Below are 17,532 nucleotides of genomic sequence, written 5' to 3'. Positions count from 1 at the left end.
CAGTGGAGGGAGCTGCCCATCCTCTCCTCCATGCCCACCCTCACACCTGGGCAGCCCTGCCCCACCAGCCACGGGAAGGAGACATCTCCCGTGGGCTGGAGCAAGAGACAGAAGCCGTGGGAAGGCAGAGGTGACGTCCTCACTCCAAAGCCAGGAGCAGCACAAAGCAGGGCAGACACCACTTGGTTTAAGAAGATTAGCGAGCGGTTTTGTGCCCAGGAGAGGCAGGGAGATGGGCAGGTGACCTGAGGGGCTGACAGGTCATCGTGGGGTGCTCCAGTACAGGCCAGCTCTGCAGGGAAACCAGCGACTGCTTTGCTGGAGATCAAGTGGGGAGAGGTTCCGGTACCACAGCTTTTCTTCAGATAGGGTAATGCTGCTGCTGATTCGGGCATAAGTTTAAAAAATGGCCTTTAGAGAGAATAATTGGTGGAAAGAAACCGGCGGGAGCTCAAACACCAGAACGGCACGTGAGTTGCCAGGGTCAGCTGCACTGGGGGATGAGAAAACCCAAACCTGCACGGCAGCGGTGACCACGGAAACAGGAGCTTGGCTCACCACCCCGTGACAGGGAGATACCGCGGAAACACGTGTGGCTGCTTGGACTTTATTCAGGCTGCGAAGGTGGGGAGGCTTCCCCAAACACGTAACCGGTTCTAACAGGAGAGCACAGGACACCGCGGAGAGACCCCCGCCCGAACGCACAGAACCATGACCGGTACAACCCTCACGGCTTCCATGGCGTCCCGGTGCTCATTTATATGCAACCTCTCGGCCCCACCCACCACAGAACGCCCTATCACGATTCGCTCTGCGGCTGAGTGGCAGCTCCGCACCCAATGAGCTGACGGGGCTCCCAGTTGTGGGCTCCCTTCACTCTCTCCCAATCCGTTCGGGCCGCCCTTTGAGTGACATCTCGCCCTCCAATCAGCGCCCGCTCCCTCGTCCCGGCAGCTCTTCTCCGCTGGATGACGTCCCTGCTTTGCCCCCCCCCGCCCGCCACACCTCTCGGGGCCAACGGGAGGGCGGTGGCGCTGTGGTGAGGGCGGGGCTTCCTGAGGGGACAGGCCAATGGAAGCGAGGCGCGGGAGGAGCGAGGGCAGGCATTGGCCGGGCGGGGCGCGGGGGGCGGGGCGCGGCGGCGGCGGCGGGGGGCGGCGGGCGCGGACCGAGCGCGGGGAGTGGAGCCGGCGGGAGGCGGCGGCGCCCGCGGGCCCATGGAGCTGGAGAACATCGTCGCCAACACCGTCCTGCTCAAGGCTCGCGAAGGTGAGCGACGCCGGGCACCGCAGCTGGCGGGGCGGCAGGCCCGGGCTGCTGGCCCCGGCGGTGCCGCCCCGGGGCTCGGCCGGGGCGGTCCCTCCCGGGACATCGCGGCCTTAGCTGGGAGCGGGGAGGTGGCGGCGCGGGCTGGGCACAAGCATTCGGCTCCCCCGGTTGCCCGGTGCTGTGCTCGCTCCGGGGGTGCTGAGCTCCCTCCCGGGCGGCCTCGCTGCCTCTCCGGTGCAGATCGCCCCATCTGCCTCTCCTCCCACTCCAGAGGCTGCTCCAGCTCCTCTGGCACAGGGGAGAGGCAGCTTTGGGTTCCGTAGGAGTAAAAAAAAAGTTGCTTCCAGTCCGGTAAACTGCTGCTTCCCACACACGGGCCCATCCCGAAACTGCGGCGGGGAGCCCCACCCGTCCGCCGCCTTCACAGCAACCCCGGCCCCCATGTGCGGGGCTCCTGGAGCTCCCTGCGGGCTGCAGCACTCCCACCGCTCCAGGGCCACGCTGCATTCCCGGCCCCGTGTGGGATGCAGCCTGGCAGCTGAAGATGCAGGCGAGCTGCGTGGAGAAGCCTCAGGAGGGGATGGGAAGTCTCACACGGGAACCTGGTCCTTTGCACAGAAGATCCGCTTCAGCCAGGCATGGATAGGTTCATTAAATCACGTACGTGGTGGGGAAGTACAGTCCCCTCTGTCCCGCGGTGTGCAGTTGGCCAGACTGAGCCATCCTGGAGCCTGAGAGACCCGCTGAAATCCAGTTAGAGGGCTTTGGAGATTAGATTTGTGGGAGCAAAAAGCAGTGAAATTGAATTTGCATGGGCAGAAACATTTCCAAGCTGTTTGAAAACCAGGCTAAGTGTAAGGACTCCTGGCACAGTGACCGTGGTGGACCGTGACGTTCGGGTTCAGGATGGCAAGGTTTGGTTCAAAACCAAGCAGCAGGGTTTGCCACCTCCAGGCAGGAGGCCCAGCTGTGCACAGAGTGACCCAGAGACTGGCTCCTGTTGTGCCCTCGGGGAGTGGAGTTTTGGCACTGATGCAGCACGAGGTGCTGCACGGCTGCTTCTCCTGGTGCTCTGCTGGTGGCTGTCCCTCGGCAGCAGCGGGCAGTTTGCAGGCAGAAACAGCGCAGTGTCACACTTGTGCGGGGTGGTTCTTGGGCTGTAGCTGTTCATGCTGCCTGTCTGTGACTCTCCCACCTGTGGCTGGGTGGCCGTGGTGGCCACTGCGTTGAGCTCAGACAGCTTCTGTGACAGGACAGAGCTACTTTATAGGCCAAATCCAACAGGGGTGTGTTCTTTGCTCCAGCCTGGCCTTTTTGGAACTTCCTAGGTTTGTGTGGGAGTGCAGAGCTGAGTTGGGATGTGCTGAGGGGCTGCTGACAACCACCTTCACCTGCTGCCACAGCACGACCATGCCCTGTGTTTGGTCTGGCCCGGGGAAGGTGAAGAACCCTTGTCCCCCTTGCGCTGACCAAGGGACAACAGACCAGCTCTCATCTATCACCCAGCCCTGAAGCTCGGTCCTGGTGAGCTCTGGGTGGACGCAGCCTTGCCCCATCCCCAAACCAGGGGTGCTGGGGAGTTGCTGTGCAGGAGCCCAGCTCCTGCTGGACTGTCGGCGGCAGTGCTGGGAGGGCGGGGAAGAACCGTGCGTGAAGGGTGCTGGAACCTCCTTTCAAAGCAAACAACTCAAGGAAATTCAACCTCCGGGTGCTGTGGGGCTTTGCTCTGCCTTTCCTTGAGCTCTCTCGGGGTGAGGATGGCCTGTCCTCCCCTGCCCTCATTTCGCTGCCCCCATCCGCTTCATTGTCGCTGACAAGAAGGTGTCTGCGCCGCTGGTTTCTTCCAGCCCTGCTCACCCTTGAGTCACTTCCTTCCTGAGTTTGTACAATCGTGCGGCCCAGCTGCTGGTGCGGGGCAGATGCAGTGCAGGGACCAATGGCATGCCAGGGGCTGGGGCTGACCAGGATGTCCCCATCCCACCTGCCTGTCCGTGCCGGGTCTCCTGCAGCGCAGGGAGCTGGATGCCAGGGGATTGTGTCTAGGGTTTGGGGTTGAACTGCATCTGCAGTGGAGGAAAGTGTTGTGAAAGTGTTTCTCAAGAGCTGATAAATTATGTTCAACCCCTCTATGATTTCAGAAGGCCGGGCCTTGGGCCCAACTCTTGGCCCGACCACTTTGGCAGGGTGATTTAATGAATTTCCAAAGAGAGGTGGGAAATTGTGTGTGTTGGCACTGGGAAAGCAATCCCTGGAGGCTGGCTGATCCCAGCAATCAGTACTTAGTGCTTGCTATGATGTAAATTTTTTGGTCTATCTAGAAGCTTTCCCACCCTGTCCCACAGCACTGGGCATTTACTCCAGCAGCTGGAATAATACCTGGTTCTTGGATCTGGATTTTCTGAGGCTGGCTTATCTCTGGAGAAAGGTGGGAGTGTCCCCACTTCACAGGTGGGAAACTGAAGTGATGAGCCCCAGGCAATGCAGCGAGTTGTCCGTGGAGTTAGGATTAGAGTAGGAATTCCTGTCTCCCAGTTTCTTGTCCTCCCTCTGAGAGCCCCTCCCAGGAGTAAGCAATCAGTCTGGAATGAGTAGAAGGCATGAAGGTCTTTACTGGAGCAGGAAGAGCTTCACACCAAGCATAGCCTGGAGGGGTCATTAGTTATGCAGAGGTGCTGGGGACAGGCCTGGGAGCCAAGACCTGCTGTGGCTGTGGACACTCCTGTTCCTGGTGGGATTCTCCCATCATGAAAAGTCTTCAAGTTCTTGTTTGGGATTTGTTCAGCAGCCAGAGGTTGATCTGTCCATTTCCAATCAAGACTCCAACACTTTTGTCCCACCAGGAGATGGTGGTACCACTTCGGTCTTGTTTTCCTTGCCGGGACTTAGAGAGAGGCTCCTTCCTCAGGCGAGGCTAGGCTGCAGTCACCTTTGCTTCCTGACTCATGGTACCGATTTTGTGTGCCCTGCAGGTGGTGGAGGAAACCGGAAAGGCAAGAGCAAGAAATGGCGCCAGATGCTGCAGTTCCCCCACATCAGCCTGTGCGAGGACCTTCGGCAAAGCCTGGGTGAGGGACAGGGCTTGGTGGGCGAGCGTGTGGGTGGGAGTTGTGCACCCCAAGCTGAGTGTCAGGGACATACAACAGGGCAAATCCCAGCCAGGATCACTCGGAGTTCAGAGTGTAGGGAAGAAATAATGGGTAGGTAAGTGGCTGATGATGTACTGTGATGAGGTTCACTAGGGGAACATCACCTTCTGTGTGCAAACAGACCTGCTCCGTGTGCAGAGTTTTGGAGTGTCGCTCTGGGGTGCCTTTGCAAGAATAACAAAAGTCCTGGATTCAGCTCAGCTCCACAGACCTCATCTCCTAATATTCAAGCAGTAGCTCTTCTCAGGCAAACTGTGTTCTTGCTGTGCGGAGTGGATGAGAACTGTGAGTGGTGTTGAGCAGGGCTTGGCCTGTCATTTTCATTCTGTACTTTGTACTCTTCATGGTTTTAATGTTGTTTGTGCAGCAGGCTTGGTCCTGAGATCATGTGAAATTGTTTTGGGGCACAGAGGGTGCAAGTGCTTTGCTTCCTGGGAAGAGGAGAGCTTGTTTAAAGTTTTCAATCTGGATTCAGCTGCCAACTGGAGAGTGGCAGAACGCTGGCCTTGTTTCAGAACAGGTGTCTCTGAAACAAATGGCTTTGGGAGGTTTCTGCAGCTCAGATTCCCAGTTCTGCCCTGCCCAGGTTCTCCAGTCCTGGCAGTCCTTTGGGCCCCATGGAACTGTAGTACTTGGAAAAACTCAACCTCACTCATCCACACTGTAACCCTCAAGCTCACAGCAGCCCAGTGCAGGCTGCCCCCACCTCCCTCTGCCACACAACCTGTGCACCATCTCTCAGGGCTGGCTTCACAGCCAGATGTGACTGTATGGAGACTCCAGCCTTGGATTTGCTGCTGGCTGCTCCTCTGGAGCAAAACATGGCTCTGGCTTGGGCTCTCCTTGCAGTTCCCATCTTGACCATCCAAACCCCTTCTGCCTCTTAGACTTGCAATGCCCTCAGCAGAGCTTTCCCTCAGCTTTTGTCCATCCTGTGCCTGCAGCCACCCTTCCTGTGGCTGTCATGATGTTTTCCAGCATTGAAAACATCTGCCAGTGGTGAGTGCTGGTGGTCTCTGTGTCTGCTGTCCTGCTATCCAGGACAGTGACCTTGTGAAGATTTGGGAAGCAAGTCTCTCCCAGCCACTGGCTGTCACCACTCGTGTCTCACTTCCCCTTGGAGAGGCATGTGAGAAGTGCTCTGACCCAGGTGGCAGCAGCTTTGCGTGGTTTTCCCGTGGGAGAGATGACCCTGTTCCTTGTGCTTGGGCAGTCTTTGGCTGGGGTGTTTTTGTTTTCACCTCATAGCCTGCTGGAAAGGCATTTCTTTCCTATTCCAGAGTCCTGGCAGGACTGTGGGCATGGTGGGCTGGTTGCCCACTGCAGAATTAAGCTTTTTGTGCCCTGACCACATGGAGTAATAACCTCGTGTGAGCCTGGGCAGCGACCAGGGCAGCCGAAAGTTTCTGATCTCACCGACAGCAAATTCTGGTCCTCTCCAGCTGAAGGGAACTCCTTCCCCTGCAGACACAAGGAAACCGGCTGGTGCGGCGGAGCTGGTGAGGCCACCTCCTCCCCCACCACAGCCCGCCTGGCTCGGCACTCTCCTGCACCCTCAGGAAGCTGCAGCTTCCTCGGGATAAACTGCTGCACAGGGAGGGGAAGGCTGGGAATACCCAGCGCTGGGATCCCCTGGGTGGCTGCACATCTGCACTGCAGGCAGCCCACAGCCCTCGGTGGCTGTCACAGAAATGTGTTCTGGCCTGAGATCAGACAGCGTCTTGTGAGTGGAAGGGAAGGAAAAAAGCAGAGAACTGGGAGTGCTCTGGGTAGTCAAAGGGGTTTGTGCCTGGGCTGCCAGAGTTCAGAGAGGGGTAGGAGGAATCTGCAGTAGTTGATGTACAAGCAAGTGGCTGTCCCATGGAGTGAGGAATTCTGACTGCTGTGTGCACATCAGCAAGACATCTGTGGGAATGGTGCCTCCCATTTTGATGCTGCTGCTTCCAGCAGGGCCTTTGGGAACATGAGCGGTTTGAAGGAGTCATCAGAACAACTCTTGGCATGGAAGATCTCCCTTGAGATAAGCTTGGTGTGTTCCTAATGTTCCAAGGAAAGTTGTGTATCTGGAGTAGTTGGTCGATCTCTATGGAGAGAGGAGAGAGCCTTTAGGGAAGCAGCTGAGGTGGAGATCCTTTGCTAGGAACAAGAGGTTCAGGCTGAACAGAACAACAGGTCAATCCTCAGAGTCTTCCACGGGGGAATGTAAAACCCCAGCGATGTCCCTTATCCCACTGGGTGCACTTCACTCCTCTGGGAGTCCAGGCTGGTGAGACCTCTCAGGTCTGCCAGGCCAGGGCGGCGGGCTGGGACTGCTCCTTTGGGATGTGGCAGTGTGACCTTCTCCTCGTTTGCAGAGCGGGACTACCACAGCCTGTGCGAGAAGCAGCCCATTGGGCACATGCTCTTCCGGCAGTTCTGCGAGACACGGCCCGAGCTCACACGCTGCGTCAAGTTCCTGGATGCCGTGGTAAGAGCAAAGCCCATCAGGCTTCACTGGGGGGACAGGGATGTCCCTGACACCCTGGGCACAAACTGGTTGGCTGGGTGCGCCAGCAGGAGCACATAGGGTTTTCCTGTAGGAAAAAGCTGTGAGTCAGAGCCCTGATAGGGCTGGGCCTTTGCTTAGGGAGATGTTTGCTGGAGATCTGGTTTTCAAGGAAAGCGTGGGGAGCTTTGGGCAGAGGGTGTTGCTGCTCCACAGCTGTTGCCCAGTAGCAAGGCTGGGTTTCTGGCTGGACCTGCCCCTCACACTGTTTGCTCTCTCCAGTCAGGGTACGAAGTGGCTCCAGATGAGAAGAGGAAGGAATGTGGGCAGCACCTGATTGAAAAGTACTTGAAGCCAAACGTGAGTGAGAGGGTTGTGTTTGCTGTCTGCAAGGGTAGAACAGTTGGAAAGCCAACAGCTGACATTGCCCATGTCCTGCCACAGCCAACATGCTGAGCCACCACACCACCTCACAAGCTGCCACACTGCTTTGGCCACTGACCCTAAAGCAGGAGCATTGGGCTCTGCTCCCTATGTCTGATTCCATCCCTTTGTCCCCAGAGTGAGGACCATGTGCCTGAAGTTCCTTCACAACTGGTGGACGCCTGTTGTGAGAGGCTGGAGCAGGAACCTTCCAAGGAGCTTTTCAAGGAATGCACTAAGTAAGTTGTGGGGCTGGGCTGAGCCTGGAGGTCACATGTGGCACAGGGATGATGCTGCAGCTGACTCACCTTGTCCCCCATGGTCCCTTCCTCTGCCAGAGGGAGAGCTGGTGCTAAGGCTGGGGCCTGGGGAGGTTTGGGTCAGCAGTTTGCAGCTGAGCTCCAGGAAAGGAGATATCCACAAGGATATCTTGTGCCTTGGGAGCCATGAGCTGCTGCAGAAACCTGTCCTCCCAGTCATAGTTACTATTTGGGAAGACCCTGTACCAATGCTATTCCCAGTGTTGTGCCAGGATCTCGTAGGCTCCTGCCGAGCTGAGCCAATGGCTGCAGTCTGTGCCAGCTGTCCTGTCCCGCTGGCCACAGGAGTGGCTGTTGTGGTTGGGTTACTCTGGCTGTTGCTGCAGGGGTCTAAGGTCACCTCTGTTCCCATCACAGAAGCAGCAGCCGAGGTCCTGGCTCCGCGTGTGAAGCGGAAGCTCTTGGGCAAACCAGGCTTGCAGCCTCACCCCTCCCTGCACAGTAGCTGGAGCGTGTTGCCTAACTGAGTGCAGGGCTGTGGCAACACATTTGCTGCAGTCTTCTGGGGAGGGTTAGCTCTATGTGTGGTAACCAGTGTCGTGTCTGAATGCAGAGCCTCCGGGCTGGGCCCTGCCTGCTCTTGGCAAGCTCTGAAAGGGGAGAGCCCATCCGCTTCTCCTTGATGCGTGTTTCCAGTCTAGACACTGTGTCTAAGGCTCCTCACTCCGCTGGGCAGCCCTGGCACAGCTCTCCAAGGCAGTTAGCTCTCTTGAGCAGGATCCCCTGTGGCCTTTTGTGCTGGATATTCATCTGATCGTGAACAGCTCAGCGCCTGGTGCTGAATGCTGCTAGCAGCTGATTACAGCCTGTGTGCACATTTGCCCTGTGAGCAGAGGGGCAATTGCAGAGTCCCATTGTCCCCTTTTGTCCTGCAGCCCTGGCTGGTGCCAATTAGGAGTGCCAGCCGGGTCCCAGGGCGCTGCATTTGTCACAGTGGTACCTCCAACGCACCTTCCTTTTGCATCAGGCCTCGCATGGAGCGGGGCTTTCAGAGCCAGGGCTCTGTGGGTGATTCAGCACCAGGCTGGGTGAGGGATGGCAGAGTGAACAGTCTTTTGGGGCTGTTCCCCTCCTCTCCCCTGGGGCTGCTGGCTTTTTCCAGGGCTGTGATCAGCTCTCAGGAACCATGCTGGCTCTGCTCTGTCCTAGGCTTATCCACGACTACCTGAGCGTGGCTCCCTTCGCCGACTACCTCGACAGCTTGTACTTCAACCGCTTCCTGCAGTGGAAATGGCTGGAACGGTAATGCTCCCCTCACCTCTGGGAAACCTGCACCTTCCCCACACAGCCTGCATGAAGGGGCCTTGGGGCTCCTTCCCACGCTGACCCCTGGCAGGAGCCAAGAGCCTGGTCTTTGCTGTCCCTCAGGGCCCTTTACTGGCACCAGCAGCCCTCACAGGGAAGCAAGGCCCAGTTGAGCAGGGGTTTGGGTGAGCCCCAGTCTGTCAGGCCAGGGCATGGAGGTGGTTTGGGCTTCAGCCCCTGCTCTGTCATTGCTCACATCTCACTCTGGTTTCCTTTCCCTCACAGGCAGCCAGTGACCAAAAACACTTTCCGCCAGTACCGTGTGCTGGGTAAGGGGGGTTTTGGGGAGGTGAGTAACCACCATTTCCTCTGCATTCAGGGTACCAGGCAGCCACTGTTGCCTGCTGCCAGAGGCAGACCTGGGCTGGCCATCAGGGTGCCACAAGCTGCTCCAGCACCTGGAGACAGGTGTTGCTGGCTGGGTGGGCTGTGGGGGCTGTGCTGGGCTGTGTTTTGGGCCTTGTGAACCTGTCAACTCTCCCTGAGAGGCAGGAGCTCACCTCTCTCCAGGTGCTGGAGGTGTGGGAGGTGCTGTGCAGGGTTGGTAGCACAAGCCCTGTGGTACCTTGGGCTAACTGGGCAGAGTCAGGTCTGTTCCCTGCGTCTTGAGAGAGCAAACTGCACTCCTGAAAACTTCCTGCCAGGTTTCCTTCTGTTTATGGAATGGCATTCTGTCTTCCCAGGCACCAGCCATGGTGCTGCTAAAGGTGTTAGGGGCGTTACAGCTGGCTCCTGCTTCTCTGTAACATCCAGAGCTGTCACTATTACCTTTGCTTTGACAGTGGGCTTCTTTGCCTTCCCGTGCCTCTTCCTGAGAGCAGAACCTAGACCCCCACTCTGGAAATGGCAGTGGGAGGGTGCTGAGCATTGTCCTCCCTCCAGGTGTGTGCCTGCCAAGTGCGTGCCACAGGGAAGATGTATGCCTGCAAGAAACTGGAGAAGAAACGGATCAAAAAGAGGAAGGGAGAAGCCATGGCCCTGAATGAAAAACAGATCCTGGAAAAAGTGAACAGTAGGTTTGTAGTAAGTACATAGGAATTGCTCTCACTTTGCTGCAATGCTGGATTCTTCCTCTGACCAGCCAGCCTGGCACCTCTGTGCTCCTCATCTGGTGTGGAGAGGCAGGAGCAGGCTCTGCCCATGGCGCAGGGTCCTGATGGCTGCACATCTCTCACAAGGCTGGGTCTGGCAGGACCCTTACTGCCTCCACAGCCTGCTGTAAATGCATCCAGAGTCAGCCCCAAACACCCATCTGGTGTTACAGGTGCCTTTGTGACTTTTGGGGCACAAGTAAAGAGTGAGAAGTGTCTCTCCAGACAGTGGGGTGGGGAGGAGAAGCCCAGCCCTGAGCTGTGTGATTGGGAGCTCTCCCTTGGTGCACTGAGGTGTGGAAAGCCTGAACCTCCCCTGGCAGAGGGTTCATCAGATGCTGCCCCAATGTTGCTGTTGAGTGCTGCCTGCCCCTGGGGGGAAGCAGCTCAGGGAAAGTGTCCTCTCTGTCTGAGGAAAGCTGGGGGTGTTCTGGGACTGCTGGGTACTGCCATGTCCTCCCTGGGTTTGCCCAGTTCCTCTGCTGGCAAAGGCCCAGCCCCGAGCCTGTAAGTGTCTGCTGGGGTGGCAAAGTGTCCATGGCAGTGTGGGCACCTCCCTCTTCCAGCTGTGTCTTCTAACAGCCTTTCTGCCCTGAATTGCAGGTGAGCTTAGCCTATGCATATGAAACTAAAGATGCTCTCTGCCTAGTGCTGACCCTCATGAATGGAGGGGACCTCAAGTTCCATATCTACCACATGGGAGAGGCTGGTTTTGAGGAGCCCCGGGCAGCTTTCTATGCTGCTGAGATCTGCTGTGGCCTCGAGGACTTGCACCAGGAGAGGATAGTGTACAGGTGCGTGCTGCCTGGGCCCTGCTGGGAGAGCTTGTAGGGCCTGCAGCAGCAAGAGGGTTCCTGCTGCTCCTGCCAGCCCAGCTGAGTCTTTCTGCTCAGGAAAATAAGCTCAGGGTTGAAAGCAGCACAGGGCTGAGTGAGAGGAATTGGGAACAGAAAGCTGATCTTGAGAAAGGGAGACCTTAGTTTGGCTTCTTTGTGCTGGTAAATGGTCGCCAAGAACAGGATGTGATCATGCTGTGAATGTCTCAGGGCAGGCACTGAACTCCCTGGGCAGTATTGACACTAGAACAGAGGAGGGTAGGCTGCCCCAGCATGCTCAAGAGCTGGGCAGGAGGGAAAACAAGTCAATTGTACTCACAGGGGCCTGAGGCAGTGTTAGGATAGCATGGCTAACACTGGCCAGGAAGTCTCTTCTGGTCCTACCTTGCCCTAGGGCAGGATAAGCAGAGAAGCCTCTGCTCTTTCTCACTTGCATGGCCTGCACCATTATTCATAGAGTTCTGCACCTGCAAAGAGGGAACCATCCTCAGGCTCACTGCAGAGGGTTGAAGGTTGTTGTGTTCCACCTCTCTGCCCAGGAGGGGAGAGCTTGCAGGGTCAGCTCTGGGGCAGAGGGTGAGGGGAAGGTTATCTGTGTGCCCGAGGCAGGGGCATTGCATCCTAAAGCTGCTTATCTGTGACTTGTTGAGATGTGGCTGTTGCTCGTGTCCTTTGCTTTGACAACAGGCTTCTTGCTAATCAAGTCCCTTCCCTCCTAGGGACCTGAAGCCAGAGAACATACTACTGGATGACCATGGTGAGTGCAGGGTCAAGAGGAGCCGTGAGCCTGAGTTTTTTCTTACTCTGCTTGAACCAGGGTTACCCTGTGTTTTTGGCAGCTTCAAGCACTGCCCCCTGACTTTCTCCTGTTAACTTGTCCCCTGCTCTCTGCAGGTCACATCCGTATCTCAGACCTGGGGCTGGCTGTGCATGTGCCAGAGGGCCAAACAATCAAGGGCCGGGTGGGGACAGTCGGCTACATGGGTAAGTGACCCTGGTTTAACCAAAAGTGGTTCAAAAGATGAGCTCTCCCTGCCCTCACACATCCCTCACCCCTGCTCCTCGGCAGCTCCGGAGGTGGTGAAGAACGAGCGCTACACGTTCAGCCCGGACTGGTGGGCCCTGGGCTGCCTGGTGTACGAGATGATCGAGGGCCAGTCGCCCTTCCAGCAGCGCAAGAAGAAGATCAAACGGGAGGAGGTGGAGCGGCTGGTGAAGGAAGTGCAGGAGGAGTACTCGGAGAAGTTCTCGCCCTGCGCCCGCTCCCTCTGCACCATGGTACGGCTGTGCAGCCCTGTCCCTTCACCTCCTGTGCATGCAGCAGCAGAACATCGGGGCTGCTCCCTGCAGAGGTGACAGCCAGCTTCCCTTGTCTCTGACAAGGCAGCACAGGAGGGTTCTGAGTGCCCTCATTCCTTGCCCAGCTGCCTGGCAGGCCTGTGCTCTCCCTAGAGCACACTGCAGGAGCCCAGGGCTGCTCCTGCACGGGGCACCCTTCACCCAGGACGTGGATTTCCTTTGTGTCACAGCTGCTGTGCAAAGACCCTTTGGAGCGCCTGGGGTGCCGAGGAGCGGGGGCCAAGGAAGTGAAGGAACACCCTCTCTTCAAGCACCTCAACTTCAAGAGGCTGGAAGCAGGCATGCTGGACCCTCCCTTCAAGCCTGATGTAAGTGCCCATCTGTCCCTGACCTTTTCAGTCACTGGTGCTGTCGAGGGAGCCCTGGCATGGGGAGATGGGGCCCATCCCTTTCCCTGGACCTGGCAGAACAGGGGTCCAGCAAGCTGTGGTCTGCAGGGAGAGGTGGCCTTGGCTTGGCCATGAGCAGCAGTTGGAGGTGGTGGCATCAAGGTGGAGCCTGGCATTAGAGCAATCTTTGTGCTGTGTAGCCCCAGGCCATCTACTGCAAGGATGTTCTGGACATCGAGCAGTTCTCCACGGTGAAAGGGGTGGAGCTGGAGCCCACAGACAACGACTTTTACCAGAAGTTTGCTACAGGGAGTGTGCCCATTCCTTGGCAGAATGAGGTAGGTCTTTGCTCCTGCTTGTGCCCACCACGGCCAAGGGCAGTGTCCTCCATGCTGTCCCCTCTGCTCTCCTGCTCTGCTGGGCCCTTGGTGGGCTCCATGTGGCAGTTGCTGCAGCTTTCTTTTCCCTCCTCCAGATGATTGAGACAGAGTGTTTTAAGGAGCTGAATGTCTTTAGCACAGATGGCACAGTGCCCCCAGACCTGGACTGGAAAGGGCAGCCTTCTCCACAGCCCAAAAAAGGGTTACTCCAGCGCTTGTTCAGCAGACAGGTAAGGGTTTGCCCAGCATTTCCTCTTCAGGCAGTCTCCCAGCAACAGTGATCCTGCTCCTGCCTGTGCCAGGCAGGTCTGGCAGGGAAGTGGGCACGAGAGGGCAGTGAGCAGTCTCCCCTAGTGTTGGGTGGACAGACCGTAGGGCTTTCAGACCTGTGCAAGGCTGCAGGGAGCCAGCCCTTGCCTGGCTGGCACACCCCATGCTGGAGGAGTCAAGGGGGCTGGGAAGGAGTGTCCTGGCTAAACATGCTGGAATCACCCAGGCGTAGGGTTGCTGAAGACTCTAAAATATTAAATCATCTCCTGTCTGACATGAATAATACTATCCCTGAACAAGTCCTTGCTCTTGGGATAGGCTGTCTGGGCTCCCCAGAGCACTTCTGCCAGATCTTGAGCCAGGCAGAGAGCAGCTCTTTCGAGGGATGAGGAGAACAGAAACATCTTGCAGCTGCTGTGGGCTTGCTTGTCTGCCTGTTTCCTCTGCCCGGGACAGTCTTTGCCTTCTTTCCAGGCCTGGCAAAGCCTGAGCTGCTGCCTCTCAGCAGCTGTGTGCAGCTGTAGACTCCAGCATGGTTGGCTCTGGACCCACTCAGCCACCTGGTGCTGACTCCTGCTCCTTGGCAAGCTCTGAGTTGTGCTTTGCAGTTCAGTGGGCTGCCCTAGCCAGAGCCAGCTCTGGGGATACCCAGCCCTTCCCGAGGCAGGCAGGACCTGCCAGAGGATGGGCAGCTGTTTGTAGAAGGGGTTGAGCTGTGATTTCCCACGTGTTTTCTCTTTCCAGAGGTGAGCAGTCACTCCTGGCTGCTCTGCTCAGGGAAATACCCGGTGGCCCACGGACATGGCAAGATCTGGGAAAGAGGAGTGTTATCCTTCAGTGCCTATCCCCTTCCCCTGGCAGAGCACAACCTGCTTGTTGCTCTAACTGCCCCCTGAGCCACTAATCCAGCATCCCTGCTCTTGCTGCCTTTGTGGAGGAGGCCTTGCCCTCAGCTTGAACCAGAGCTGCCCCTGCACTGCCACTGCTGGGAGTTCTGCTCCCAGGGGGCTGTGGGAAGTTTCCTTCACTCCTCTGGATGTCTGGACACACAGAAGGGTTGAGAAACTGTGAAGGGTTTGGCATTGCCCTGTGGTCAGCCTCCAATTTCAGCAAAAAGGGCTTCAGATGCTTTTGTGGCCAGCTGAGCCCTGAGCAGGGCCGAGCGTGTGTGCTGGCACTGAGCTGTGTCCCTGGGTGGCTGCAGTCCCTGGAGCCCAGCTTCCTCACAGCTTCTGAGCTAGCCAGCTGCGTGCTCACCAGTCTGTCTGCCAGGGGCTGAACCTCCAGATGCAGCTGGACTGTTCTCTGCAGTCTGGGGTCCCCTCCAGCCCCTTGCCTCCATGTAGCTCTCCCGCACACAGTCTGGGGGGGGCCTGGCCCATCCCTGCCAGAGAGCAGCTGTAGGCTGGGTTGTGTGACCGTGCTCACCCTCTGCTTGCTGTGCTCCTCTCTCCCTCCCTCCTCCCTCTCCTTGCCCTTCTGACTTCAGGACTGTTGTGGAAACTGCAGCGACAGCGAGGAAGAGCCCACCCGGCTGTAGGGCACAGCTCGTTCTCCAGCCCCTGGGACCCCCTGAGTGCCCAGCCTGAAGGACACGGTCGCAGTGACCCCACAAGGTGGATTTGTTTACAGTTTTATACGTCTGTATTTGAAGACTGGGAGGACGATTCCAAGGCTGGCAGCAGCACACGGCTCGGGCTGAGGTGCCTCTGACCATGGGCAAGCCCTGAGACAAACCCGGACGCTTCCAGGTCTTCCTCTTGGGATGGTGCTGCTGCCCCCGGCTGCCCTCCCGGCCCAGGCACGGGGTGGGAGGGAGGGATCGTGCCAGGGTGGGCCGAGGCCAGGCCGGAGCAGCTCTGCTGACACATTCCAGGTGCCAAAGTGGCACCCAGGTTTGATGTGTATTTATATATGTCGGTCTGTACATATCACATGTGGGTTTTTAATCTATGGGTGGGGGACCTGCACTGCCCCCACCCTGTCACAGGCACAAATGTCCTCCTCTGGGAGGAGCGACGGTCCCAGCTTTGTTCCAGGGAGTCCTGGACAGAGGCCTTCTGTGCCTTGAGGTATCTAAATCATCTTTCCTGGACCTTTCTGGCCGTGCTGGGGTGTCCTGGCTCCAGCGGAGCCCATTGCTCAGCCCCAAGGCACAGGAAAGCTCTGTGCCAAAGCGTCTCGCGTTGCGTCCTGGCAGCAGAGCATCACTGCCTTGTCCTCGTGTCTCTGTCTGCTGGAGTCTGCTGCCTCCTGCCTCGTCTCACACGTGCTGCCAGCTCCGGAGAGCTGATCCCGAGCCCCTCTCCAGACCACTGGCACGGCGGGACACAGCCACTCCACAGCTGCTGTGGCCAAAGGGTTGGCCTGATCCTCGGCACGCTGCAGGATGAGGACAGTTCACCAGCTCTGGACCTGTGCATTCCAGAGGTGTGGCCATCCCCAGGCCCAGCTCAGTGGTGGAGGAGCAGACACATAAAGGACCCTGCTCTCAAGGAGCAAAACTGTGATAAAGGGAATGTCCCTTCCTGGGGTCACGTGAAGCTGTGACCCCAGAGTGAGTGGGCTGGGACCAGCTTAGTGGGTGTCCCCAGGGGTTCTGGGGAGCAGCACAGTTCCTGCACACAGGGGCAGGAGCCCTCTGTGGGGAGCAGTGTGGGGATCAGCCCACCTCTCCAGTCAGCTTGTCCTGTCCCCTCTTGTGTACACTTGTCCCAGCTGTGTCCTGAGCAATAACTTCTGTGTGTGTTTGTGCACACGTGCGTGCGTGTGCTGCTGCCTCTGCTCATTCTGAGCCAGGCCCCCCAGGGGGGCTGAGCACCTACTTGGACCTGTGGTATCATTTGCTTGCCTTGCACTAAAGTTGGAGAGTATTTAAATTTTTAACCTTTTGTTAAGTGTAAGGATTTTCTGTGCCTTGTATTGCTCTTGTGTCATGGGGGGCCTGCTCCGGGCCATCGGGGGTTGGTGGCTGTTACAAGGGGAGCGGGGACCTCATTTCTGGGCTGCCATGGGCTCTGCTGGTGCTCCTGTCCTGCAGGGAAGGGCTGGGGTTGGTCTCCAGGGCAAAAAGGCCGATGCTGGCTGAGCCCTGAGTATCATAGATGACCCTCAGTGTATTCTGCTGCATGTTTTGGGTCAGTGTGGGGGCATGACAGGTATGAGGCCCTGTGCTGTTGGCATGCTTGTGCCTGCTGTGGTCCCCTTTTGGGCATGTCCGTCCCCAGCACAGCCCCTGCTGGGCTGTCCCAGCTGTCCTGGGACAGTCCTGCTGCCCTCTGGTCATGGTGAATTACTGCTCTAGGGGGGCTGCCATGAATGAGAACCTTGTGGCAGCACAGAGCTGCTCCTTAGCCCAAGGAACGGCCCCTCCAAGGGGAGAGCCTGCAGGGTGATGCGGGGTGAGGGTCACAAAGGTCACCAGGGGTGAAGCAGTGAAAGGGGGGCAGCCTGGCCGGGGACACAGGGTGGGTTTGGGGTCCAGGGCTGGCGGCAGCAGCGACAGCCTCGTGCGCAGCGCGGGGGGGCCACACGCAGCTGCACTGGGATGAGAATAGCAAGTGCAGCCGGGTAGCTAGGGAACAGTTGCTATGGGAGCGGGCCGAGGAGGAGTTCTCACACTCAGAGGGGGCATCTTGGGGTAAAATCCAGGAATTTTCTGCAGCCGTGGAAGGAAGGAAGGCAGGCAGGGGGATGGGGACTGCTTGGGGATTGCTGTTCCAAACGCACCGGGCAGGATGCTTGTGCCGCCCTCGTGGCGCTGCCTGGGTCATGGCACCCTGGCACCCAGGTCCTGGGGTCACCAGCGTGTTCGTGTGTCTGTCGCACGTTCAGGGTGGCTCTGGGACAGAGCTGGGGTGTGAACAGAGCCATGGTCAGCCCTGAGCAGGGTAAAGGAAGTGGCTCTGCCTGTTCCCACCTGCCCAGTGGTGCCCCAGCATTTGGAGAGTGTCTCATCCCCATGCCTGTCCTTGCTGGGGGGTAGCAGCACGCAGGTGAGGGGATGCTGGTGTATCTCTCCAGAGCTGGGGGATCTACGAGCACAGGCGAGCCGTGGGGGTCCCGAGTGCCCGGCGCTGTGGGGCTGTGGCAGCAGCTCCGCACACCATTTTCAGGGGTGAAGGATGCTCTCAGCTGTTGCCTGGGCAACGGCTCCTCCTCCAGCCCACCATGTGGCTCGGGGAGCGCTCCCCCGCCTGCCTCCCCCCGCCGCCGTGGGGAGAAGGGGAAGGGGAAGGCAGCTCCCGGCCCCCGGCGCTGGCGGGGCCGGAGGCCTGGCTCCCTTCGCCCGCCCTTGCCCTGACCTGACGATGCCCGTG

The 17,532-nt window shown here is 58.2% G+C and overlaps 1 protein-coding gene across 2 annotated transcripts; it reads left to right on the top strand.

Moving 5' to 3' along the window:
• The first annotated feature begins 1,138 nt into the window (after positions 1-1,138).
• On the top strand, positions 1,139-16,104 carry GRK6 (G protein-coupled receptor kinase 6). 2 transcript variants are annotated; one of them, XM_063413303.1, is made up of 16 exons: positions 1,139-1,269; positions 4,239-4,334; positions 6,770-6,882; positions 7,183-7,260; positions 7,462-7,562; positions 8,793-8,885; positions 9,174-9,237; positions 9,831-9,971; positions 10,643-10,833; positions 11,595-11,632; positions 11,770-11,859; positions 11,945-12,153; positions 12,405-12,542; positions 12,764-12,901; positions 13,039-13,173; positions 14,703-16,104. In XM_063413303.1, the coding sequence occupies exons 1-16, from the start codon at positions 1,218-1,220 to the stop codon at positions 14,751-14,753; spliced, it is 1,728 nt and encodes a 575-aa protein (XP_063269373.1). In that variant the 5' UTR covers positions 1,139-1,217; the 3' UTR covers positions 14,754-16,104. The 2 variants fall into 2 exon arrangements, with proteins under 2 accessions (XP_063269373.1, XP_063269374.1); XM_063413304.1 differs by lacking the exon at positions 14,703-16,104 and adding an exon at positions 13,958-14,186.
• Positions 16,105-17,532: the final 1,428 nt, after the last annotated feature.

The sequence above is a fragment of the Prinia subflava genome, chromosome 16 (genome assembly GCF_021018805.1).
Source record: "Prinia subflava isolate CZ2003 ecotype Zambia chromosome 16, Cam_Psub_1.2, whole genome shotgun sequence".
In the NCBI taxonomy this organism is placed as follows: domain Eukaryota; kingdom Metazoa; phylum Chordata; class Aves; order Passeriformes; family Cisticolidae; genus Prinia; species Prinia subflava.
This window is presented reverse-complemented; position numbering and strand designations above follow the sequence as displayed.